This window comes from Seriola aureovittata, chromosome 5 (assembly GCF_021018895.1).
Source record: "Seriola aureovittata isolate HTS-2021-v1 ecotype China chromosome 5, ASM2101889v1, whole genome shotgun sequence".
NCBI lineage: Eukaryota > Metazoa > Chordata > Actinopteri > Carangiformes > Carangidae > Seriola > Seriola aureovittata.
The window spans coordinates 10,586,972-10,613,742 of record NC_079368.1 but is presented as its reverse complement, the minus strand read 5'-3'; the positions used below and the strand labels follow the sequence as shown (position 1 = coordinate 10,613,742).

At 39.3% G+C, this 26,771-nt stretch overlaps 1 protein-coding gene and 2 long non-coding RNA genes across 3 annotated transcripts; 2 read left to right on the top strand and 1 right to left on the bottom strand.

Moving 5' to 3' along the window:
* Positions 1-1,617: 1,617 nt before the first annotated feature.
* LOC130170037 (uncharacterized) lies at positions 1,618-13,441 on the top strand. Its single transcript, XR_008827935.1, has 3 exons — positions 1,618-1,697; positions 2,125-2,236; positions 12,091-13,441. It is a non-coding gene; the product is annotated as an uncharacterized LOC130170037 (long non-coding RNA).
* On the bottom strand, positions 4,721-26,674 carry LOC130170038 (uncharacterized). The gene is made up of 3 exons (XR_008827937.1): positions 26,581-26,674; positions 25,897-25,954; positions 4,721-4,809 (listed from the first exon to the last, which is right to left on the bottom strand). It is a non-coding gene; the product is annotated as an uncharacterized LOC130170038 (long non-coding RNA).
* On the top strand, positions 14,459-24,567 carry adrb3a (adrenoceptor beta 3a). The gene is made up of 2 exons (XM_056377129.1): positions 14,459-16,304; positions 23,499-24,567. Exons 1-2 carry the CDS (start codon positions 15,010-15,012, stop codon positions 23,521-23,523), a joined length of 1,320 nt encoding a protein of 439 aa, XP_056233104.1. The 5' UTR covers positions 14,459-15,009; the 3' UTR covers positions 23,524-24,567.
* Positions 26,675-26,771: the final 97 nt, after the last annotated feature.

Here is a 26,771-nt window from a genome sequence, read left to right as displayed (position 1 = left end):
CCGTGCTTGCCTCTAGTTTATCAAATTGCTCCGGGTTGATCATTTTCAAAAAGACCACAGACTGCTGCTTAGTACAAGGTTTTGAGTGATCAGATTTCTATCTCTGCTTCACCCAGCACCACACATTAATATTTCCTGAACAGCCACATAGAAACGCACGGTGGGGGCACTGAGGTAGCCCTGCCCCCACGATCACATTGTCATCAGCCTGTTGCTGATAAGCTACTAATAACAGGAGCAATCAAAGTCTCAGTGACATGTAATTTCATTAGTAATCTGTCCCACTGTCGTAAACTGTAATCAACACTGTATAATCTTGGTTCTATTTCCCACTTCTCTACCCTTTGGCTGACCTTGTTGACACCGCTTGCATCAAACCGGCTTGACTAACTGGATGAAATGAGCTGCACAAACACTTGTGAATCTATGCAGGAGATTATGAAAGAATAGGCAGGTGGATATCCACATAGATAAAATAGAAAATCCACCAGACACTTGATGGTTTATGGTTTTATTGAGGTGTCTAATAATGCAAGTGCTGGTCTGTGTAGTGCAGAAAGCAAAGGTTGAGAATTTCTATGCCAGTTTCTCTAAAAAAAGGTAGCATTTACTGCCAATTATTCTGGCTCAGTAGCAAGGCAGTTTCTGTAATGACTTTGGTATAACAAGGCATGTTTCTACATCCGTGTTGTTTTTTTTTCCCTTCATAATGAGGAATGGTTTCCCCTGAGCAATGAGATGTCCTGTTTGCATTTTTGGGCTGGTACTTGACGGGCCTTGCTGCAAAGGAAGAGCCAAACACAGGGACCGGCTGTTCTATTTTAAAAGTTGGGGGAACAGGTCTAAGCTCGTCGACAGCCTACATATACCATTAGCAATGCGAGCAATGTTCCAAAGCAAAAGGAAACCGGCTGAAGAGATGGTATCGCAGGGCGCACTCTCATGTTTTCATGCCATTCATGTCCCTCAGCTGTCTTGATCTGAAGCCTAAAACCTGTCCTATCTATCTTCTCCTTCAAGCTTATCCTCCATACACCCACACATTCTGGCATTAATATCTATCCTCTTGCTCATTCTGTCACTCTGTCTCCCCAGTGCAATTCAAGCATAAAGTGGCCAGTCAAGATTCCTCCAAACATACCGGTAAACAGGCCACTCTTAAAAAAGTGGCGTTGAGGTGTGTCTTTCTAATCTTAGTCTGACTGGCATCGGAGGAGGTGAGCATGTCATGGGACTTGCGTGCAGCACTGGAATTTTAAGAACAAAGGAAGGCAGATGCCGCCTTCCCCCAACTGGCCTCTTGTCCCTTTATCTCTGAAGCCCCTTGGGATAACCAACACAGCAATTAGAGATGCTGTCATGAAGGTTTCCCAAAGTAATAACACAGACAATGATTTTATTTTATGAAGCATAATCCAAAACAAAAGTAAAAAAAAAAATAAAAGTCATAATACTACAGCATGTTGTTCTTCTCAATGAGGGATCATTCAGTAGTAGATTACACAACCCAGTTCCCTTTCCTCTACATTTCCTTTTCTCAGCTTTATCTTCAATCAGCATGTTAAGCCTTATTACAATATGCTTTACATGGCGCCAGGGGCTGAGCCCACTAACAAAGTCTTAAAGATGCAGTCACACTAAGAACCAGTGAATATTTGCTTCACCTCTTCTTCACTTAAATGGGAAATTACAAAAAGGTGAGTAAACATTTTCGTTCCACTTTGCTCTTGAACTTTCATGTGGTGACTTCTGAATGTGCACAGACAGCCAGATGTGCATGTGGACCTCTGAGACGCAAAGCTGCATAGCTCTGATTGAATTAAACCTAACTGTATTTATAAGCGTGATTCTTTTTGCTGCATCAGCAAATACTCAAGTTGCTGCACATCAGTTGCGTTTCTGGCCACCTGATGAATGTAAGTCCAGTATTTATCTGGCTCTTCAGCTGCTAAATGCTCCACTCAATTCAAAGCGAAGCTAAAATGCCTCATAGAGCTGAGGAGAACTGCAGAGTTGGGTGATAATTCTCTGTGGGTCCGCATACAAGTAATCCTGTGAGCCATATAATTATATTAGAAAAAACACATTGATATAGCTTGTTCAACACCTTTTCCCTGTCTCAAGAGTTCAAGATTTACAGGTGTTTTTCCACCTCAACAATCTCTCCTGCTGCAACTGACAACAGAAAACGACCAGATACAGCTGTAATTGAACTTGCAGCGTTTCTTCTAAACTGGTAAGTAAACAGCTCTTCATGCTAACACTGGCTATAAAAGAAAAGCAAAAATAAAAAAAGCTCCTATAATGAGTGGCAACTTGTTAGCTGCAAGCCACACAATATTGTTGACTAATCAGTGCTAATCAGTGTCCTGGTTGAATGAATGTACCTGTAGTTCACCTGGTTAAGTGCAGAGTCCTTACCACTGAAGCAGCCTGGGCCCATTGCTGCATGTCATCCCCTCTCTCTCCCCTGCCTTTCCTGTGTCTATACAGTCCTATCAATAAATGAAATTTGAAATGAAATGGCCAAAAAATATCATTTGAAAAGAATAATGCCATAATGGCAAAAACGGGACATTCAGAGAAACTTGAGAATTGACCAAATACCCAATTTTTTTTTTGAAGGAAAACAAAAGTTTTACAATGAAGAGGAACAAACACAGCATTATGTTGGCTCTAAAATACATCTGACTACTCCACAAATACCTTTGGACCTGACCCTGGGACCATGTCAATAGGTTCTCAGCATTTCTGATAATAACATGCTTTTGTAGTAAGCTTGTGTTGTTTGATGGGGCAGTGATAGGCAGAGGGTAAGAGCTAGCTATTAGAGTTGAAAAGAAAATACCTTATAAGGATATGTTAGAGGCCTGCAATTAATAAAGTGAACACAAACAAAACTAGGACTCTATGTAAAAAGCAAAACAAAATGGCAGTGATCATTAGGAAGGAATTCCTCCACAAATTCTTGAACCTACAGTATCCTGTATGCTAGAGTGTGCGGATGTTATAGGCTCAATAATGCAAAGCTTCCTGGCAGCACAGATTTCTACCTTTTGTGTAATTATTCTGTCGCCCATGTATCCATGTACTGTTTGAAACATGCTGATTGAATGCTGACATCCACTTGATGACCACCACATGTAAATACTGGTGAAGTCGCAGTCCCATAGTTCTGCTAATCAGCCAATAAATGTTGTGAAATAAAAACCAGTGCAGTCCCTGCCACTCCTCTGGGGACTTACAATCCAGCCTGAGAATATGCTCAACAGCTTGGACACAGTATAAAAGTTAAACTGAGGCTGAGAAATCAGTGACATTTTGAACAAACACATGCATTCAATAACGGAGATAGAAGGGAAGAATGAGAGAGGCTCCAAACCCAAACTAAAAATGGATTTATGATCTTAAAACAGGTTTATACAACATGCTTTATTACTTTGCATATGTGATATTACTATGCAGTGATTTACATTTGTGTGTTTGGGAAATTTTCTGAAGAGATGCCAGGAACTACGAACAAAACACATTCAAAACAAACAAACAAATTTCATTAGTAATTTGGAGGTTAAGGATGCATCCCAGGCATTATTTGCAACTGTACCGTCATTTGAGTTCCAGATTGCTCGGTGTTTTCTGAGCATTAGCAAGTCACAGGCTCCAGCACATCAAGCTCTACAAGGATATGACATTAAAGGAGGCTGACAGAGACAGCAAGACAAATGGCAGCTTAGTATTTTATGAATGCAGATGTCATCTACTATCTCTCACTTCCAAATCCCTGTCCTGCCCTTATACTAAAATAATAAACAGATGTGTCCATCTCCAACAGCTTCTGGTAATCAAAGCTTCAATCATTACCACCCCAAACCACAACTGTTTGGGGCTGTAAAAAGATTACCAAGGTGGGTAGGAGGGTTGAATCTTATGTTTCACTTTTCTTTTTTTTTTCTTTTTTTTTTTTTTTTAAATCAGGTTATTTCTTCAGACCTTCCCTCAGATTAAAAAAATATTCAATGCTGCCCCTGCAAAATATTTATTTTTGCATCCACCAAATGATTTTGATGGGAAAAACAAATCCCTGGAGACAGGACTGTTGCCAAACATGACCATTCCTCTATTACATGTAACCAAACTATTTTATTCCTTTAACCCTGTACATGTCATCATACTGGCAAGTAAACCCAGATCTCTATCAATCGAGGTGCAGCTTTCTGCACCTGACAGTCTGATAGGTCTGACAGAATATATTAGTCAGTTTTTCCACTTTGGGTAAAAAAAAAAAAAAAAAAGCCTCTGACAAATCTTTTTAATCTAGAAGCTGAATTTTCAACAAACAACATGGCATGGTGCTGTATGGATGCCAAGATCACTTCTATTCGTTTGTTATTTCTAATTGTTATCTCAATATCAAAAAGATTTTCTTCTTATGTGAACATAACTGACCATATTGTGTGTGTGCAGAAAGACAAGGCTGGTAGTGTATCCAGATGAGATAGAATTTGACACGTTCACGCTGGTATAAGAGCGAGTTGGCAGCAGTATGCCCACACTGCTTCGCTGAACTTGTAAAAATCTTTGCACAGCTTTGTTCCCTACTGGACTGTCACTACGCAATTTATGAAAAATGTGATGTGATCGAGGGCTAAATCCTCACTCAGACCTTTTTCTTTTGGGGAGTGGGAAGTGAGACTGTGTGTGTGTTGTTGCTCACCTCAAACCCACATCGTATCAGTCCGCTCTGTCTGCCTCTATTGCCTCAGTTGTCTCTTTTTTTTATGGTGGCCCTGAGAACTCAATGCACTGCACCTTAAGAAAACACATGCAAATAGACAAAAAAACTAATTCAGAAAACAACCCTAACCCTACATCAATTTGACAGCACGTGCACTGCAAATACTGACAACAGAAGTGTTTCCAGGGGACACTAAAAAGTGATGAACCTGGCTGGGACACACTTGTTCAGTGCTTTTAACTTCATTTAGATTTAACCTTCAAATTATATTAAATATTTTTTTAAGAAAAGTAAATATGACAAAGTTCACAAATATTGCTGTAAATCTGGTAAAAAGCAACTTCAAAAATTCACACCACTTTTTTCACATAATTTGGAGCTAAATGTGGTGAAATGTTGCTGTTAATTTCAGTATGCGGCACTTAACAATCATCGCCCGATAAACTGTCTTTAACTGAACTGTAAGTAATTTAAAGACCATAAAAAGTTGTGAATGGCCGAAATACTAAGAATGCCCTTTTCTAAAAAGAATAAAGCAAACAAACAAACAAAAATGTTTATCAAGTTACTGTGTGTGGGTTCTGCCTCCCTGAAGCTTGTACTGTTCAATTTGTAGTTTGTGGAGTTCAGTTAGAAAAAATGTATAATATATTACATGAAAACACATATCAAACATATTTTACTGAAGTACAGTTTAAAGATAGAAAAAACACATTTGTCTTCAGTTCCAACCCTTCACTCACACACCTAAGATTATCTGCTACCATCTTCCTACTTCCCAGTTGCCCAGCATGTATTGACCCGCCCGCCCAACTACGCCCCGTCCTGTCTTGTCGACACTACTGTTTACCAAGAATACACACTGAATATGCACCATATATAGCTTTTGTGTAAATACATGCATACTTATGTGTGTGTGTGTGTGTGTGTGTGTGTGTGTGTGTGTATATAATAGGAGGAATGTAGTACATAAGGGACTGGGTTAGTATAAGTATTAAGATTAAGTGATGAGGGTTCAGGTTAAGGTTAGTGATTAAGGTATGAATAGAAGTCAGTGTAATATCCCCACAAATTTGAAAAGAACAAGGATGTGTGTGTACTAGTGGGACTGTGGGTGTGTTTGCTTCATCTGTTCTCACAGTGTGTCCACATGTTAATTGTAACGGAGAATGTCCTGGTTACAGGTCAAATGACCTGTGGCCTCACCAGATACACCGCAGCAGCATGAAAAACAGCATTTTGCAAGGATTATTCAGAGAACTTTCCCACTGACCCTTAAAATACAATAACTGACTATCTATAATGAGGCCACTTAATGTGGGTGGTGTGGTGCAAAGCAAAATACAATGACCTGCCTTGAAATACTGTGGCTAAGAGTACTGTTCACCCAAACGTACATGACAAGTTGGTGGAAACATTTGGTTACTGCAGCATGACCGCTGAGGATGCAGGCCAGTCAAAAGCGGTTCTGTGAGACCAAATAAGGACTGTTTATGTCTCTAGTACCAAAAAAAAAAAAAAAAAAAAAAAACATTTTCAGGCTGATTGACGGGCTTCTCATGTCTTCGTTATTATACAGTGGACTTCATGCAGCCAAAGAAAATGGGTGGTACTCCTTGGTACACCTTGTTTATTAAGCAGGGCCCAAACTACTCACTCGCTCTGGAGTGGGCTTTGACATTAGTCTGGAAAATGAGTGTATATCTCTCCCTCTTTCAGTGTGACTGTACAAACTGTGTATTGGAGCAGCACCTCATTGCAGGTAATGTCTGAAGAGTGTCTCATTTCTCACTAATGTTTGGATAATTACAGCAGGGCAGTGAGAGTTTGTTGGGCAAAATGTCTGTGGTGGATACAAAAGTTTCTGCCTGTAACACTTTAAACACTCTTGAATATACAAACGCCGTATAAAAAGACAGAACGAGAGCATCTGAACGGGTTTAAATTCTGCAGGGTGCCATAACACAAAATTCTCTCCAGTTTCTGAGATCATTTGGTGGATAACTGGTGATTTTAAGAACTGCCCATATCTTACCATCTTGAACATGATGTTCATTATGTCAAATCTGTTCAAACCTGTCTCAGTTTCACAACAATTACTCTGCACTGGTCTCATCATTCAACAACTAATGATATACAAAGTGACGAAAAGAGATATGTTGTCCTGAAGTCAGAGGGTTCTCAGGGACCTTTTGTCTCTCAAACAATCATCATTGTCAATATGGGAGAAATTAGGGGATTATAGAAGCCACCAGGCCTCGCAGCAAGAAGGTTCAAATCCACCAGCTGGCTCCGGCCTTCCAGCAGAAATTCATTTCTCCGGTTTCCTCCCACAGCTCAAAGACATACATGTCAGGTGAATTGGAAACTTCAAACTGTGAATGTGAATGGTTGTTAAATGTTAGCTGTGTGATAGACCCCACCACATGTCTAATGTGCTAGTATAGTCTCCAGCCTTCCCTAACACTGACTTGGTTATACGGATAATGGATCAATGGACATAGACTGTGTTTGTTGGAAATAACAAGACAGGAGCATGGCCCTGTGGAGTTTATGATCTGTGCCCGTATTGTCTGTATCTTACGTTCAGCACAGGCAAGGGTGAACTGCCTGCAGCAAAGTGTGGTAAAAGACAACAACTTAGCAAAACAATCACACTGACAAGAATCCTAATGATGACTTCAATGCGGGTTTAAAAACATGCAAAAGTATTGATCATTAAAACAAATGACCACTGACAAAAATGGACTTAGTTCTAGTTGCTGCATTTTCAATGATAACAAGACAGTTCTCTATTATTGTAACAAAAAGCTAAACAATAATTAATTGCCTCCTTTTGTGTCTCTGTACTGGTTAATAGAATGACAGGAATGTGTTTGATACATAAATGTGCACAATATTTTACTAGACTGCAAATAAAAAAATTAATCTGCCATTGCAGTGAGCTGACTAATTTACTGTACATCCATCCGATAACCATACATACAGTACAGTTACATAAGGAAAACGTGATAACCTACGAGTGCCTTCTTTTTTCTGTTTTTAAACATTTGCAGTTCTTAAGGTCGAGCTATAGATCTGTTTAACGTAAGATCTGTTAAGTTTGCTCTCCCGTATTTGCGCTGCGCTACTCTCGTGCCCCTATTTAACTTTTACGCGCTCAATTAACAGCCTGTTGTTTTGTCTCACATTCTTCTTTTGTACTGACAAGACTGATGACTGACTGTCATCAAGATTTCCCATCAGGCTAACCTTTATCTGGCATCTTTATCCGACCGAGAATTTCACCTATACTGCTGGATCTCACCTGGACTGCCATCAATAATTCAGTGGGATCACAAGTGGTAATGAGTAATCGCAGTGATTAACGTCAACTAAACTCGCAGTGACTGCAGAGGGCAAGCGCGCTGCTGACACTGGCTGTAGTCATTGATCCCCCACAGGACCAGATGAGAGTTGAACCAGGGCCCTTCTTTCTCTCAGTCTGTGTGTCTCTGTCTCTGGCGCCAGCACCCCGTGCTTCTGCCTTCCTCACTCTGACACTGATTCAGAGGATGATCAGAAGCAAACCACTTCTTTTATTAAGATATAGAGCCCGTGTCAACCTCTGACTCCAATTTACTGTTTGCCTTGACGCAATAATGGCAGACCTTGTGGCTGTATGGATTTTTAATAGCATGCTGTAATGGCTATCGTCAACAGCGTCAGAGATTTACTATCTTGTAACAACCTGCTCCTATTGACCATGATGTGAATATCACGGGCAGCAGGACATGGCAGGTCACATTTATTTTTGTTTCAATATTTACCAAATAGAAACACCAGCATGTTTATGATCCATAATGTCCCGTGACTGTGTTTTGTTTTCAAAACTAGCCGAACCAGATTTTCCAATTAACTGGCCAGCCACCTGCAGCAGGTCTCCTGTTTTGTACTTATGGTTCATTGGGATGGTCATTAGATGCTGTGTCCTGTATGGGTGCTCTTCCTAACTATAGGTCAGCTCCCTACATCCTGAAGAACGGACTTTTAATTCAAATGTTGCCTCAAAGAGAAATGTTTTGCAGGAGGATTCCCCTCAATAACCTGAGTGATAACTCCAAGGACTTGAAATAATCAATCTCCTCTGCAGACGTGTGACAAACATCCCTGCATCGCCATCACATGTTGTAATACGTACCGTACGCATTAACAAATTTCACTGGTGTCCCACACAGGCAAACAGTAAATCACTGACCAAGCAACCACTGTAACTAAGTTAAGAAAATAAACCACACTTCAACATGATCACAGCTCTGGGATTCTCCATGACCCGGAACAGGATGAGTGGCTTAGAAAAACAAACATAGGGGTACAAGTCATGAACTCTGACTTGAGCCACTGGATCTATAAATTATGAGAAAAGGAGAATTACTGTTAAGATATACAGATATATACTTTTCCTTTTAAAATCAATCACAAAAGAGAAAATAAATCTACTTCTGTTTATCATTACAAAGAGCATGAGCTTGAGATGGGAAGCATCTGTATGCATTCAGGATGGTTTTCACTATGAAATATTCAAGATGGTCCCAAAAATAGCCTGACATCAGTGTATGGAGGGACAAAAGCCATCAGTGTCTTAAGCCCCAAATATTCCCTATATACCGCTCCAGAAAACCTCAGCATGTGGTTCCACTCAGAGCATAATGAGTGCGATTTACCCACGACATGATAGTTGCGGAAGGCTGAAAAGCTCAGTCTCTAAACCACCCTCCTCTCACCTCAACACATGGTCTCATACTACACATCCACTGGCAGAGGAACTACTTTTGGGCTTTATCGCCCACAGGATGCAAGCATGTGGAGGAAATGTTCTTTGGTCAAATTTAATTTCTGTGATAGATTTTCTTCACATTCTTGACGTATATTACATATTATGCATGTTAGATTAAGTGGAGCCATCATAAGCACTCTGGAGTCTGAAGTTTTGTTTTGCATTTGCAGCCACTCCTTCCTCCTCCTTCTAGTCTTGATTAGCCTCTCCAGCTAATGGAGAGTTTCCTGCACAAAACGAAAAAAAAAAGCACCAAACAAATTCACAGGAGGCATTCGTAAATATCTGATGTACAAAAAAACAAACAAAAAAAAGTCACAACAATCCAAACTGCACTGAAGGTGTGGTGTGGAAAGAATGATTTAATCTGGATTTCGATCACAGTCCTTAAACCTGTAGGTTCATGAACATGTGACAGATTGTGCAGTCAGATTAAAAGAGCAGCCTTTCTTAAATGGAACAGCTTGACCTCTTTTGTATTGCGTGTTTACACTCTCACCGCTAGCTCCTGTACTACCTTTGTTTGACAGGACGAAGACATTAAACGTCTCTCTTGTCTCCTTCTGGTAGAGCAATCTCGAGCACACTTCAGCAGATCCAAACAACATCTTGAGCCACTCAATTAAAAAAATCCACATGTAGTGTTTAACAAATGGCCTGCGATCAGTGCTGCTGAATATGAGCAAACTCTGATGTCGGCAAGATTTACACCCTCAGGCTTTCGCCATTGGCAGTGAGTGGGGGAGTGTGTGGACTTTTTCAAGCATGGGAGTATTGGCAAAGACCAGATGAATTGCGTTGTGAATTGAAATGCAAGCTTGTAAAGTCCAGATGGCTGCCACGGATCAGGCCCGCACTATTTGCTCTTAGTCTTAAGAGAGACATACCAGGAGGTTTTTGAATAGCTCACTAGCTGATTAGAACGTATCATCTATGAGGTTTCCATGAAGAGGGGGGAGGCACTCCCAGGGTACAGTATATGTGGACAGTGAGCATGTAATAAACAGGCTTTCTAAAGCGTCATGACTGCTCTGATGATTTACAGGCAGCCATCACAAACTGAGCAAATCCCGGACTGTTCTGTAGACTAAATCTGGCTCTCTTTCGAGGAAGTATGAAGTTACAACTCTTTGTAGTTGTGCTCTTTCTATAAGCGCAACTTTTCCCCACACAAAACCATCATATGGAATAATGAAGACATTACTGCTGGGGGAAAAAAAATCAACATTTAAGCAAAATTGGGTTGAAGTTATTATCACTTCTGCCAAGGTAATGGCTGTGTTTATTTATCAGCAGGATTACCAAAAAGAGTACTGAACCAATTTGCACCAAACTCGGTGGAGGGATGGGGCATGGGTCAGGGAAGAACCCATTAAATTTTGTTGTTTGACACTGGCCTTGGCAGAGGTCTGTTCTCTACTGAGTGCCCTTGTTGTTTATGTGAGTTATCTCTTTGATTCCAGTGACTGATTGTTTAGTTATGAACGAATCTGTCTTGTTAAAATCTAAAATCTAACACCCAGAGCATGTAATTTACTTAAATGCAACAACAAACATACGTAATACTTTCTATGACAGAAGGAAAATTACTCTCAGATGAAAAGTGGGAGAACATGGCTATTACCAGATAAATACTGTATTACCAATATTAAAAGGAGTACTTTAATTTTACACAATACAGGCCAACAGTATATCTAACAAAATCAACAAACCTAGATTTCTCACAATTTTTAGACATTGAAAACAAATCTAATTTTTGCAATGATGAACCAGAATCTTAAAACACATTTATTTTACTTTCGTATGCAGTCAGTTACTTTTGGACTCAAATGATATATATGTACAGTATAAATGTATTAAAATTGACTGTAAAAATGTCATTACACATTTTGAACATGGTAAATGTAACAGTGAATTCATGTAAATGTGTTGATTCTAGACATAAATTTCTCGTACATAAATTCAGAATAACAAAAGTTACAATTTCACTGGATTCTTCTGTGAAATTAAAGATTATATTAAGAGTCTCAAACTTATTAACACTAAAAAAAATAAAAAATGTCATATCATATGTTGAATATTGTACTCTGTAAAGAGGAATAACATTTTTTTTTCATAATTTTATACTAATGAAGTTTATTTAACTCCAACTCTTTATTATCATTAATATTCTTTTTTTCATTTATAACTTTCCTTGATTCTCTGTATACAATTATGTTGAGTACATGTCTGCACTGTTTGTATATTTGAATGTTTTTCAATAAAGACTGGAGAAATAAAAGTTACAACTCATTTCACACAAAGCAGGGAACAGGTGACATACTGCTGAGGTCAAGTGCACAGGAGTACCATGTTAAGATTTAAGATTTGCACATGATTAAACATTCAATGGGTGAATTACATCGTAGTGCAATTAAAATCACAAACTATTATTCATGTTGTCAGTCGCAGAAAGCGAAAATAGAAGACTATTTTTGCAAATGACTTATCATGCAATATGAATCACAGCATGCACAGTATACTAATGTTACCATTACAGGAGTCTCTCAGTGATGGTGAGAAAGATGTCACGGCTGATTTCACTATCAACAACTCAGCTTGTGCCAGCTGCTGTGCTTGACTAGACCAGGACCAGGTCCAGATCCACCAACGGCATCTTCTCACGCAAAGACAAATGAGCAGCTGTCAAGCTGTCAGCTCCACAGCGGTGACCTCCATCTACAGAAATGCTGTCAGATGGGGCCTCTTGGTCATCAAGTTTAAAAAGGCGCCAGTGTTTTGCTTTTGCCCGCTTTTCCCCTTTTGCGAATGCACTCGATACTCCACAACTTCCTGTTGGACGAGTGACAAAGCGCCCCAGACTAAAAGAAAATAAAAAAATCTATTTAAACCTAAATGGGGCAAAAAGGAAGGGAGACATTGTGTATATGATGGCAAAGAAAAGCATGCTATAATACAACGCAATTTGATTAAACATCTATTAGATTCCCTCTCAAGGCCATTAATTTTAGGAATGACTTTTATTAACAAATAAGTACAGATGCAGTCAGCTTTCTACCTACTGTAGACATAAAATCTCATGTTCAATTAAATGAAGAAAGAGCCTCTGTGTAGTCTGTGAAATGTTCAGTGTCTGTCATGATGCATTTACCAACCCAAATATGATGCTATGCTTTAAGCACAAGCTACTCAGAAAACCCAAAAAAGAATGGTTTGACATTTTTGGGAAATGCGCTTTCTTGTCCAGAGTTAGACGAGAAAATGGATACCACTCTTATGTCAATATTTTCAACAGGAAGCAGGAGCTAGCAGCTGTTAGCTTAGCTTAGCACAAAGACCAACAGGATCAGCTCACCTGGACCTGTGCTCAGGTAACAAAATCCAGGTACCACCAAAATTTACTGAGCTTTAGAAGTGCTAGTAGAAGGAGTTTTTTAAATCTTCAGACAGAGCCATGCTAGCTGCCTCACTTGTTTAATTCCAAGCTAAGCTAATCACATCTTGGCTGTAGCTTAATACTGAACAGATAGGAGAGTGGTATCGATCGCCTCATCTGACTCAACAGCAGGAAAGTGAATGAGTGTATTTACCAAAATGTAAAGTATTCCGTTAAGTACAAGCGCCTTCAGACCTATGAAAAAACTAATAGCAGATGTTGTAAACATGTATTCAGTCAGCATTACAATTCAGTGATTCTTGTCAACCTATCTTATGATTCAAGTTCCCCCTCAAAACCACTGGCTTGATAACCCTTTTCACATCATATTCACATTTTTTCCATTGTGTCAATTACAATACAATTGCTAATATAAAAATATTGATTATAGCTGCTCTAAAGAATGAATGGTTAAATATGAACATAGCAAAATCATTGTAAAAGTGTTATAACTACCAATAAATATGTGAATTCGAATGTGAGTATTGGCCTGTTTATCTTCATTAAAGAGAAGTAAAATGCAAGGTGGGAATAAGCGCAGATGAGCTATCACAGCTGCAGATGTAGAGCTGATCAGACCAAAGAAGGAACTGCTCAATGACAAGACAGCTAAGCACAGCAGCAGAGTGCTGGATATCTGAAGTGAATCGCATGGAAGGCATTTGCCTGATTGTTCTTCTTCAGCGCACGGGCTTGAGTAACAGCGAGATAGCGATCTACTATTTTCATTTACAGCTTTGAGTCAAAGGGAGGGCACTTATTTCCTGTTCTCTGCAGTTGGGGGTGCCTCGTGCCTTGTGGTCTGGGAAGCTGACCACAAACTGTATTACAAATAAATCTTTAGAGTTGTAGCATTAAAGTGGAAATGATTATCTATAATCGCAATTAAACAGCTAAACTTGCCAAAATGGGCCAATATTATGTTCACTGCAAAACTGTTGTTGAAATAAATGACAAAAAAAATGTTTTTGAGCCTTGGCAGTGTGTGTTTCACATATTGCAGCATCGTTTGATGAAGAGAACAGAGGCCAGCAGTGGAAAAGTCTGTCACATTGTTGACACAGTCAGGTGACTGATACAGTTAATGGGGTAACAGGCTCAGTGTAGCTGCTACTTTCAACACAACATCAGTGACATTAAAGAGTAACCAGCTGATGGTCATCACATACTTTTAAACTTACAAGTAAACAATGCGTGTGTCACAGAGATGATTTTGCAGTTCTAATGTGACATTTTACATGCTCTGATGCAGGAATAGTTCTTTGCTTATAGTGATGTATATGTGTCTGTGTGTCATTATTAATATGTATGTGGCTCTATTGGCTACCGGCTTCGACACACAGGCACACTTTTCAACTCCTCCCCTCTGGTTTCAGCCAGGGCGTGATTAGAGCCAATACAATCTTGGGCAACCTGCACACACAGAGAGGGAGAGGGAGGGAGAGAGAGAGGGAGAGAGAGAGAGAGAGAGAGAGAGAGAGAGTAAAAGAAAGAGTGGGCAGCCACTCTGGTGCACTCTGGTGGTTCTTGCAGCAGCGTCACTGTTGATCTCCAAACAGTCCAACTGTGGCTCAGGAAAGATTCAGCGAAAACACTGCAAACTAATCCCAGTGGATGGATTTAAATGGACCAGACTGAGTTTTCTTCTCTACTTTTTTTTCCACTTGATATTTTGACATTTCTTGGATTCATAAAAGTGCTGCAATTCCATGAACTAATATTGTTTCGGCTTTGTGGACAGTTTGGATACATCTTCTTGGAGATCATGTTGTTGATGCCTAGGCCAGAGGAACTAGCACAAACAATCTTTGGAAACATGGAGAGCCTTTACTGCTTTTTGAACACTGCAAAACAAGACTCCCGAGGTGTGAAATGTAAGCAATAAAAAGTATTTAGCAAGGAAAACAACTTAATTAGAGCAGATTTATGATGCTTGTAAGAAGTGCAGATTTTTCAGTTTTATTCACTTTGACGTGAAAAACACATCTTCAACTTCCTCTGACTGAACTGAGCTGCTGAATAATGGATGGAAACCTGAGCACTTCAGCATCCTTGCTGATTAACGAAACAAAACCGTACCATGATCCAGCGGGACCCTGGAGCCTCATCATACTGGTCATCATCATACTGACCATTGTGGTGGGAAACCTGCTGGTCATCATCGCTATAGCGCGCACTTCGCAGCTACAGACAACGACAAACATCTTCATCATGTCTCTGGCTTGTGCAGACCTCATCATGGGGGTCTTCGTGGTGCCTCTGGGGGCCACAATAGTGGTGACTGGTAACTGGATGCTTGGTCTCTTATTTTGTGACTTCTGGACCTCTGTGGACGTCCTGTGTGTGACAGCGAGCATCGAGACACTGTGTGTCATAGCAGTGGATAGGTATATAGCAATTACAAGGCCGCTCCGATACAAGGTTCTACTCAGTAAGTGGCGCGCCAGAATAATAGTTTGTTTAGTATGGGTCGTGTCTGCCTTAATTTCTTTTGTGCCAATTATGAAAGGGTACTGGCGTTCAGAAGACCCTGAAGCGAAGTCGTGCTACAAACTTGATTCATGCTGTGACTTTGTGACCACGCGCACCTTTGCTATTGTATCTTCTACAGTGTCTTTTTACATTCCACTGCTCATAATGATATTTGTGTATGCCAAAGTATTTCTGATAGCGACACGGCAGGTCCAGCTCATAGATAAGAATCGAATGCGTTTCCAGAATGAGTGTACAACAGCACAGATGCAAGTCAGTCCCCACATCAACAATATCCTGCCATCGGCGTGTGTGGGCTCCACCAGCTGCAACAGTGCAGTGAGGAGAAAGAGTGTCAAGCGAAGGCCGTCAAGGCTCATACTGGTCAAAGAGCAGAAGGCCCTCAAGACTTTGGGTATCATCATGGGGACCTTCACTGTGTGCTGGCTGCCGTTCTTTGTCGCCAACATCATAAATGCTTTCAACAGAGACGTTCCCCCTGAGAAGATCTTCAGACTGTTAAACTGGCTGGGTTACATCAACTCCGGCCTCAATCCTATCATCTATTGCAGGAGTCCAGAGTTTCGTGCAGCTTTCAAGAGCCTGCTTGGCTGCCCGTGGCTGTCCACCCCACAGCTCAATACTTTCTATAAAGAGCTGCGGACTCGCTGCTCATGCTTTCTATGGCAAGCTGAGTCAGGCACAGCTGGCTCTTTCCAAAAGTCTCCGACCAGTAGGACTGAGGGTAACGAGGGCTTGGCCACAAATGAGGAGGCTTCCCCTGGTCCTCTGCAGTCCAACGGCAGCACACAGTTCAGTGACTTATCAGAACCAGAAACCAAATTGTAAGTTCCTTTGTCTTATCTCATTTTCACCTTATAGTGCACTTTATAACTGTGATGAAAAAGTTCCACTTAGTACAAACACATGAACACATATACCTCCTTAAGTACAAAAAGTGATGTCAGTGTTTAAAGACGAGGAAGTGTAAAGTTTTGACAGCTCATGTTCACCCACTGACTGTCAAACACAAAAACAGCAGTTAACGGCTACACACTTACCAGTCTCGATGGCAACATCTTCATTATATAACATTAATGTGCATTACTACAAAGTCACACTTTGTGTCTTAACTCTTCTGAAAGTTTTAATTGATAAAATGATTAAATAAAATATCTTTTATAATAGTACACATAGTATTACATTTTGAAATCTCAGTGCATCTTATTTGAGAGTAGCTCATAAATTTCTGATCAACTCTGTGATACTGAAAGGACAGAGAGGTTTGTTAGGGAGTCTGTGACTGTGGCCACTGGTTTCAAATCTCAGATTTCCTATGTGCTTTTGTCCCTTTTTTCCATTAATTCCATGTAGCTTAGTGTTACATCAGTTGCCTATCATGTGGCATGTGAGCAGACCATTTGCACAGTGAAGCAGAAGCGTGAAGACTTACAGTGAATGTCACGGAGAATCAAACAATTTACATTGCTTACTGTTTTTGGACAGCCTGCTGTGGATTAACAGGGTACTGCACAATAATGGTGATAAAAACACACCTACGCATGTGTACTTGTTGTGTGCTAGTTTCAGTTTAAAAAATAATGGAACACAACAAAATGCGAAATGCTTTTTAAGTAATTTCTAGTATTACAAAAAGCCACTCATTATTAGGGAAAGTTCTTAAACATTTTTAAACCGGTTTTTAAAGGCGTCTTCAAGGGTGGGTTTCATGATGTTCAGAAACTAAACATTAAAATAGTTAACAGAAAAATATCTATTGGTTTTCCTCTCATCACATAATATATTATATGTATATATAAATATGTGTGTGTGTGTGTGTATATAAATGTGTATGTATATATACACATATACATATATATATATATATATACACACACACACACACACATTTATGCACTGCCTGTATATATAACCTTTATACATATATACTGGTTTGACTGTACATATCCACACACCCACCTGACATTCTGCTTACTATATACAACTGATATACAGTATGCACAATATAAAGACAAAGATATTCAAAAATATCCTCAGGACTACAGATAAAATTTGATCAAATATGAGTGCGATAGAAAATGGCTATTTTATTGCCCACTGTGCATTTAATAAAAGTAGAAATCCATATTTGGACATATTCTAATACGTCAATGTGCTGCTCTCCTGAAGTAAAATAGAAGAGTGCAGAAAAATAAATCATTTCTGAAGAATTGGCTGCTGTTGGGCTGTTAGCTGAAGCTGAAGCTAAAGGTGAAACATAATATATGGGTTTTCATCCTTGATTAAATAAACCTTTGAGGACTGCACCTGTATGGGTTACTGCACATCTTTTAATCTAGCTGATGTCAATGTGGTAAAAATAACTCACAGATGCCCACAGTACAGTACAGTACTGTGTTTGGGGTGGGTAGTTTGTTTTTTAGCACACTTGTTAATAATAGATAACAACATCATTAACCAATTTTGTATTTTATAGAAACCTCAAACTGTAAATGTTTTTTTTTTTTTCCTTGGGCAATTTCATTATCTGGTATCTGAAAGAAACTGTGTCCCATCATGATGAAGATGACTGTAAAGTGGCTCTGTAAAAACCGCAGGACGATGTGTGCAAGCTTAATTCCGAGAACAGCATGGCACATTTGAGGACATTTTTAAATGTTGGTTTGCCTCCCTGCCTGTCAGTGGGCCTCAGTGCGCCCTGCCCAACACCCCCTGCAGAAGATAAATCTTTATCACTTACACACAAGACTTCCCCCATAACTGGAGAGGCTGTTTACAAGACAGACAGCCAATGAGAACCCCCTCGTTAACACAGGTTAACTGGGGTAGGACGGCTGAATATTTGATCCATTATTATATAATACACCACAAGCCGACAGCAGTCAGCCTGTCACATACAAGAAGATACATCCTTATAATTGTGAATTATGGTCTAACTGGTAGAATTTAGAAAGTTTTTAGCTTATCTATGAAGTAGTAATGAGTAATATTTGCTGTAAATTTTAAGTTTCTGGTCTGGATTTAGTTGAAACCCCTTTTTTTTTTTTTTTTTTTTTTATTAAACTTAAATTTCAATAACAAAGTTTAGAAATTTCAGATTCAGTTCCCAGAGGGCTTTCTGTTCATTATTATTACAGCTTTATTATTACAAATAAGACAAAGAATATACTTTACTTTACAAGTATGACTGTTGAAAATGTAAGAAGTTATCATAATAACTAATATTTAATAACCATGTAGGGTTGATGTCCCCAACATGTGTCATTATTGAAGTTTTTAAGTGCTGTTATGTTGTCAGCTTTTGTATGAGCTGTCTTTGGAATTGTATATATGAATTTCTATAGCTATAAAATAAGTTGTTCAACTACAGAGCACAAAATTTAAATTCACAACTCCCAATTCTATTTCATTTGACAAGTGGCACAACTCTTACACGACAGTGTGCCTTGCCTTGGCATATGAATTCCCATGAGAAACCCAGTTTTATGACAGAGGGATGTTGCATTTTAAATATTTACATTGCAAAACTATATATCATGTCTCTATTCTCTTTACATGACATCCCCTCAGTGGAATTTTACAGACATAATCAATGGGGCTGTAAAACAGGAGACATTTAGAAGCATATAAAAGTCTTCCTTAAAAGGAGCCTGGTGTGTTCTGTAGTAAATCAGCCCAAGGGGAAGGCTCAGCCGACTCACCCTGTGCTTTGAGCAGGATTACAAATGTAAGTGAGACCAGCCGCTGGAGAATGACTCTAACAGGGCCATGGCTCCAAGACAGGTTTCATGAAAGAATATGACAAACTGTTTGGGGTAGGGTCTGGGCTGCTGAAGATGTTGCTTCAGAGTGCCAATAATGCCATGCTAGGTATCTGGAGACCATGTGCTCCACAGTCATCCCCGTCAACTTTCTACATGTATTTAACTTGCAAACTGAGCAGCATATTTCCTCTAAACCCCACGACAGCATGTAACAGCAGGGTTACTTCAGGGGCTGATGTCTCCCAGGGCTGATAAAAAGCAAGGTGCAACCACTGACATGAGTGGTTACTAGGGACAGGTGGCTGCCCCACACAGAACAGAATGACCATTATCAATGGTTACTTTGTTTTCACAGAAATACATGCAGGCATATCACTGCTGCCCTTATCAACATCCACAGCAGCCTCCAGCCTCTGTCACGTATGCATCATGTTATAAGTGCAATTTTTCACAGATTCCCTGCGTAACAACAATTTTAATACACCTTGTATTAGAAATGTTTTGATCTTCACGAGGGTTTTGTCGTGGCTTTGTTTGTTTTTGTCAGTCATGTTGCTCTAAAGTGAGACAGCCTGTTTCTACATTAGCCCAACTATGTGTATTGGAGTTATTTAAGACAAAGTCGTCATATATTTGAAAGGCATCGCTGTGTGTTATGAGCAGAGGGAGTTTGTTAGCACAGTTTATCCGTGATTGAGCACAGTAAAGTTAAGCTAACAGAGAGCGGAACATTTTATTTCATAGGGCAGCTGCCAACTAGGTTGTGGACTAAATTGCAGTGTGAAAGTGGAGCAGAAACGAAGAGTTTCTGTTAGATATCTGATGGAGTGGTTTCGAAACATGACTACAACTCTCCTCTTGAGCGGATTAAAGACACAGGACTAGTATGCTTGCAGAGTTACATTTACAGCAGCCACAGAGGCATGCGAGTGCATGGAATAATATCATTATTATAGAGCTCATACTCTACAGGAAACACGTTGTGTGCTACAGCTGTGCCGGTGCATCACAATTAAAGTATCAAGAGACACGCGTGAGGAAACGACTTGTGAACGTGTTGCTGAGTAACTGAGAAAACAGCTCGATAAAACGAAATCTCGCACGGCCATGAAAGGCACACTAAAAATAGTTTCCACCCTTGAAAAACTAGGGATAAACATTAATATGATATCCTGTGTAAAGCAGACGCTAATGGCACATTGAGAAGAAATCACTCGGTGTAGATTTTGCTCTAAAACAATATCTGATGACCAGTGCAGGTGTTTACACTGAACTGTTGTTGACTCTTTTCTCATTGGTCACCCACAGAAAAATCTGCTCATAAGCTAAAATAGAATAAATATGGTATTTATTTGGATATATGTTCTTATTCTCTGCTTGTGAACTTTCAGCTGTGGCGAGCTAAAATAAGCAAAAATAACCAGACATCACACAAAGCAGAGAGAGATGGTGGAGAAGTATAAATACTGACTCACTAACGTCACCACAAGTGGCTCATTACTCCAAATGATTGTGTAAATATTTCAGACATATTAGTTGACAACTCATAAGGACTAATCTAAAAGGACATTGTGTTTATAAGCCTGGCATCTAAGGTTTATACTGTAGGTAACTGTGTGTTACAGGAGCAAATTGAATCATTATCCTGGCTAAATATGAAGATATAATTGTGTTTCCCACACATGCATGCTGTATCCTCCCAAAGCACCTGATGCTGTATTAAAGGCCACTTTGTTAGTGTGAAAAAATATTGCATGAAGTAAATATGGAAGAAAATTGAATAAAAGTGTAAACAGTTATTTCTAATGTGCCATGCACTGTGCAGGATAAGTCATGTGTTAAAACAGGAATTTGAAGTGGCGGCAGACGTTTTCTGCAGAGCCTGTGATTGACAAGCTCTTTACTACACTGAGCTGCTAATGTGTGGCAGGTTACAGCTCCATGTGATTTCAAAGCGACCTGTGTAATAGGTTAAGGCACTGCAGTGAGCATATCATTAGGCACACATTAGGATGACATGATGTTTTGATGGTGTTTTAGGAGGGGCCTGTGTGCGCTAATACTTTTTTCCCTGTGCTGTGAACCCTGTAAGTCTGAGCTTTCCTCTGCAGTATGCTAACGGCGCCTCTGACCCAACTTCTCACACCGATTTCCATAATGTAAATTTAATTAGAGTGAGATCAGGCCTGAGAGAGCATGAAACAAGGAGCAAGATAAAACAAAACATGTTGGTGGTGACCTGTGGGAAACCTCCAACACTCCCTTTCAAGCCTGGCTGATATCAGAGCCAATCACTGCATCAGTCTTTAAAAGGAGGCATCCGGGAGTTGAGCAAACACTTAAAAAGGGTACAACTGTAATTTGTTAAGGTTTGTACAAATAAAAACGCAATAAACTCAAACTGGATGTTCTTTTGCTTTATCCATATAACTGAAGCTTTCCGTATCAAGATTGTGTATTACATTAACAACAGCAGAATGCAAGAGATCTATATTCTAATGCTTGATATCTGATAAATAATGAACAGATTATTTTAACTATTTAAATGCAATATTTGTATTGTATTTCAAAGCTGTTGGTATTATTCAACAGATTCAAGTGTAGCGCTCGACTTGATCATAAAAATAAAAAAATTTCCTATTACACTGATTTACTGTACTCAGAGGTGGTTTGTATATAAATCGTAACTTTCATTATATTCTAAATACATTAGTATATGATAGTTCTGTTCTCATATTGACTTCTTTTTATTTTGATCAGGATTAATTACAGTATCACTAATTTTGACAATTACGGCCTTCGATACTGGACTTGCTGATTGGTTGGTCTGGTTACATATGACCGGTGGTTGTATTATGGCTGTTCTAAGTTTAATTTTTAGGGATTCAAACTTTTCATTAATTGACAATTTACATTTAGTTCAGAATTCAGTAAGAGATTCACAGTGTTGTAGATTATAATATATATGATTTAATGTCAAGCTCTGCTTTTCATAGGAAAAATCCTCTGTAGCTGAGTTTTGTTTCATAATGAGACTCTGCTATGTTATAAACATTTCTTTAATCATATGTACATTTTTTAATATTCACCCCTGCAATTTGTAGAACCATCAAACGACAAAGTAGTGAAAATATGATAACTAATTCATTTCTATTTGCAGTCATTATGTTAGTGAATGCTATCCTGACTTGACGGACAGATTTTAAGACAGAAAATACACACACCACAGATGATGGATGAATTTTCCTTCATTTTGATGAGCTTAGCTCCCTTAACTTGAACGGAGACTCTGCATGTTATGCCTGTGGTTTGTAATAGAAAATAATCCAATGACTCAACAGTGAATGTGAGACTCATCAGAATATATAACAGGTTATTATTGCTGGAGGCTTTTTTTTTCCAAATGCATCAGCTTAAAATCACTAAACTTTACCACGAGCGCAATAGACGAAAGGCTGCAGTGATTCAACTGTACATACTGTGAAAAGACTTAAACTATGGGAATTCTGATGAAGCCACACTGTAAATTGCTTCCTTCATATTTCTTCCTGTATGCTTTCACATTGCTGTGTATTTTAGAGTTATGGGTAGTTTATGTCTTCCTGTGGAGACATGTACAGCGGAGGTGATAGCATCAGAATTCCTGTCTTGTTGGGGAAAAAGGTAGAGTTTCACAAAAGATAAACGGATGAGGGCAACTTTGTAATTAGAAGGAAAAAATAAATAAAAAAAAGGGGAAAGGTGCAACGATTATATCAAGGTTGTTTTCTCCATGAAAACACAAACATACCTATGAATAACCTGAAAGACAACAAATCAATGTTGTTGTCTTGGCGCCTTCTTATCTGATATGACCTGAAATACTGCACAGGGTGTGACCAGCACAGGCCAACAGGTAACACAGAAATGCACAGCAAGAAGCTCATTGTTTGTAGGGTTACATCTCAGAGACTCATAATGACATAGGAAGCTGGCATTGGCATCAGGTACTTTCCAGTGATACTGAAATCCAATGAGATTTTGGATCGGTTCATCATGGTCAACTTCAGCCCCTTATCTTAACTTTTACAACCGAGATCAAACAAGCACTATTACAAAACAGAAAGTCAGACTGATTGTAATGACAATTCCTCCCAGATTGATGTCCTACTCCTACTACTTTTAAAATACTCTTTGTGCATGATAAATCACGTGTCTATTGTAGTAGTGGCATTCACTACAATAGAAACACTAAATATGTCCATCTCTTTCCAGCTTCACGTTGCAGGAAAAGGACTGAAGAACTGTAAAATGTCAAGCTACTGAAGCAAACTATGTTCTCCAGCCATTACTGTGACTGCTGTGAAGGTTGAGACCAAACAGCAGTGAAGACAAGCTAAAGAAAAGACCACTGGCCCTGATGAACGTAGCTGAACCCCAAAGAGATGACTGGATTGAATGTTCGGGGGGACAGACAGGAACCCTGTGACTGTCTCTGTGGACAGGAGCTGGCCTGCTGCAACTCAGCACTTCACAGACATTAGCTGACACCAAAGTTGAACCGCCCAGTGTCATCTAAATACTGTTTGCAAAAGACTCTCTGTTCCTGAATAAGACTCAACTCCAAGGTTTGAATGCATTCCAGTAAACCTTTGGACACATTGCATGTGGCCTGTGGTTTCAAAAATGTTAGACAGAAACAAATTTTGTACAGTATATTATCCGGTAAGTTATCTATTTATGATACACTGACTCTGTAGCAAAATACAAAAGTTGGCTAACTTGATACAAGGTCATAATTTGGGCAAGGCTGTCTTTACTGTCCAGTTAAGAAACATTAATTGTCCATCACATAAACTGTTCAGTGTAATATCAGCTAAACCAAAGGGCTGTGCATTCAATACTCAATTCTGGTGTCTGTTTTCAGTCTTAATTTTTCTCCGCACAATAGTTATCTTGCTTAAATCCCCTACTCTATATTAAGTTATACCATGGCTATGAAAAAATGGCTATTAAAATGTTAAATCAGGACATCTCAAACAAAACTCATTACAGTTTAACCATTAACCACCATGTCCTTGTGCAAGGTACAGTATTAAAAAAAAAATGCAGGTTAATGTAGCAAAACATGTTCGCTACATGTTCCCAGAAAACTCCCTTCCCTTTCTTCCTTTGGTAAACGGCCATGGTATAAGCTTGATAACACACTCTGAAATGTCCAAATATAGTAAAATAATGGACTTGATGCCATCCATTATTTTGTTGTACTGGGACACCTTGTTGTGCATTATTACTTACATAACATCATCTGTTTCATTGAGAAATAAAAAATAAAACTGTGTAACGCTGGTCATGTCTGCTTTGTGTGCAAACAACCGAACATATAATTGTGAAATATTATTAAATATTATTGGCCTCCATACACCACAGTCATCTCCAGTCAGCGTCTCATCGCTCTGCACTACAGTGGTTCCCAAATGTTTTTGCTTGAGACCCCCTGCGAGTTATAATCAGTTTGATTAAAGAATGGTTTGGTTTCATTCTAAGGATTTTTAGAGGCCTGAGGAGGTGAAAGTATCAAGTACTTTCACAAGAAAAAAACTGTATTACATTTTTTATTCTTTCCCATCTCCTTAATCAACTCATGAACCCACTGATTTATCTTGGGAGTCCCTGGGGGGTTACAGTTAATATTAGATTCAGAGAAAATTCTAAACATCACAATTTTTCTTGTTTTAAGTAGTCACCCACACACTGAAACCACCATCATCTCTGGCACTGCTACTGTTTGAGCAGAAATCATGTTATGTTATAAGAGGAATTTACAAGATTTGGGACTTTAAAAAATAAACTAAGAGCAGAATGCAAGACATTTGAAAACAAACTGTGACCAGCATTGGCTCTGCCAGGCGGGCTGTGTGACTACTGAAATATCATCCAGCAAAAAGCCACAACAACTCGGAGTGGAAACAATTATCCTGTCTGAAGTCAAGCCATATTCTTATCAGCTGATCCCTCTACAATGTTTTCCATGAGCAGGATTAAATCAATTTTAAAGATTCTAAACATTTTTGGGGGAAAATAAAAGTGGAGCCACCACTTAATGTATGACCAGGTCTATTTGACAGGAAACACAACTTGCCGCAGAATGAAAACTTATCCATGTGTATGTCACATACACATTTCATGTCAAACAATGGAATCGAATAGTTTTTAAACTATAAACTTTTTTTTCCTCCATTGAGTCTTTCCTGTGCCAACATCTTGTCCTGAGCCGGGTGCTAGGGCAGTTTTCTTCAGAACAGGCGGGTATTTTCAGAACACAGAGCACTACAGACAAAGAAAAAGTCCTTTGACACCAGACTTCAGAGCTCACCAGTTAGATGCCATTTAATCTAATTGAGTCACCAGCACCTTAATTAGATAAAGTATCGTAGATTTGTCCTGATAACATGGTGGCATGACTAAGGCTCATACCACTGAGTCCAGCTTGCAACCTCTGTTATGGCATCGTCTTCCTCACTACTATTAATAATAGCCTCCTGATAAGACAGTTTAGTGGTAGATATACTGTATGAATCAAGAAATGCCTTTTACTTAGATGAATACAAGCCTGGAGTCACAGAATCAACAGTGGCTTCATTATAGGAATTTTGCTAATATAGCTTTGTACCTGCATTTCTGGGACCATTTTGTTGTTTGGCTGTAATCTTTCCTCCTCCAGTTGGCAACTGGGCAAACACAGACAACCTGACATCACACAAATATTTCAGCTGTAGCCGCAATGCAGTTTGATGCGAGGCAAACATGTCCAGCAATTGACAAAGTCATAGGTAAATGTTTCCCTCAGAATGAAATGAAAGCCAATTTTTTTCTACGCTCACCATTCTGTGCTGACATTCAACAACCACACTAGGAATAACCCATTCACGGCAAGGGCAAAGAGACAGATTTCTGTACAGACAGCTGTCTTGTTAGTCTAAAACACAATGCCATCTCTGAGGAATGTATTACATTTTAGGAAAAGATGCATCTCTCCCTATCGTTTGGCTGGGGAAAACGCCACTGTTATACATATAGGCTAATGCTACTACTAATTAGCTCATTCTCTGATCATAGTTACTGGGAAAAATAGCACACATTACATGGGATTACACAGGCTGGAGAAATCACTTTTTTTTTTTTAAATTACTCTGGGTCAGCTAATTGAAGGGACTAACTGCCTGGTTTGGCCATCTACTGCCATCTAGTGCAGTGATTTGTGATTATCAGCTGTATAAAGTGAGCTACAAAGCCTTGGCTCACTGGTTTATCTGCCATATGATAAGTGCAAGATGTTTACTTTGATTTCACTTACTGTGAGATTCACTGCCTCCTCTTCATCCCCACAAAATGGCTGTTCCTCAATTCTCTGCCCAGAAGAATTGCTCTATTTCCCCGAGGCTCGGTGCAAAAGCACTATAACCTGGAGAGCAAGAAGGGAAGCTGAATGTCTCTGCTTCATTGGGAACAGAGTAAGAAAGTGTGATTTCGTGCACAGGCACAAAC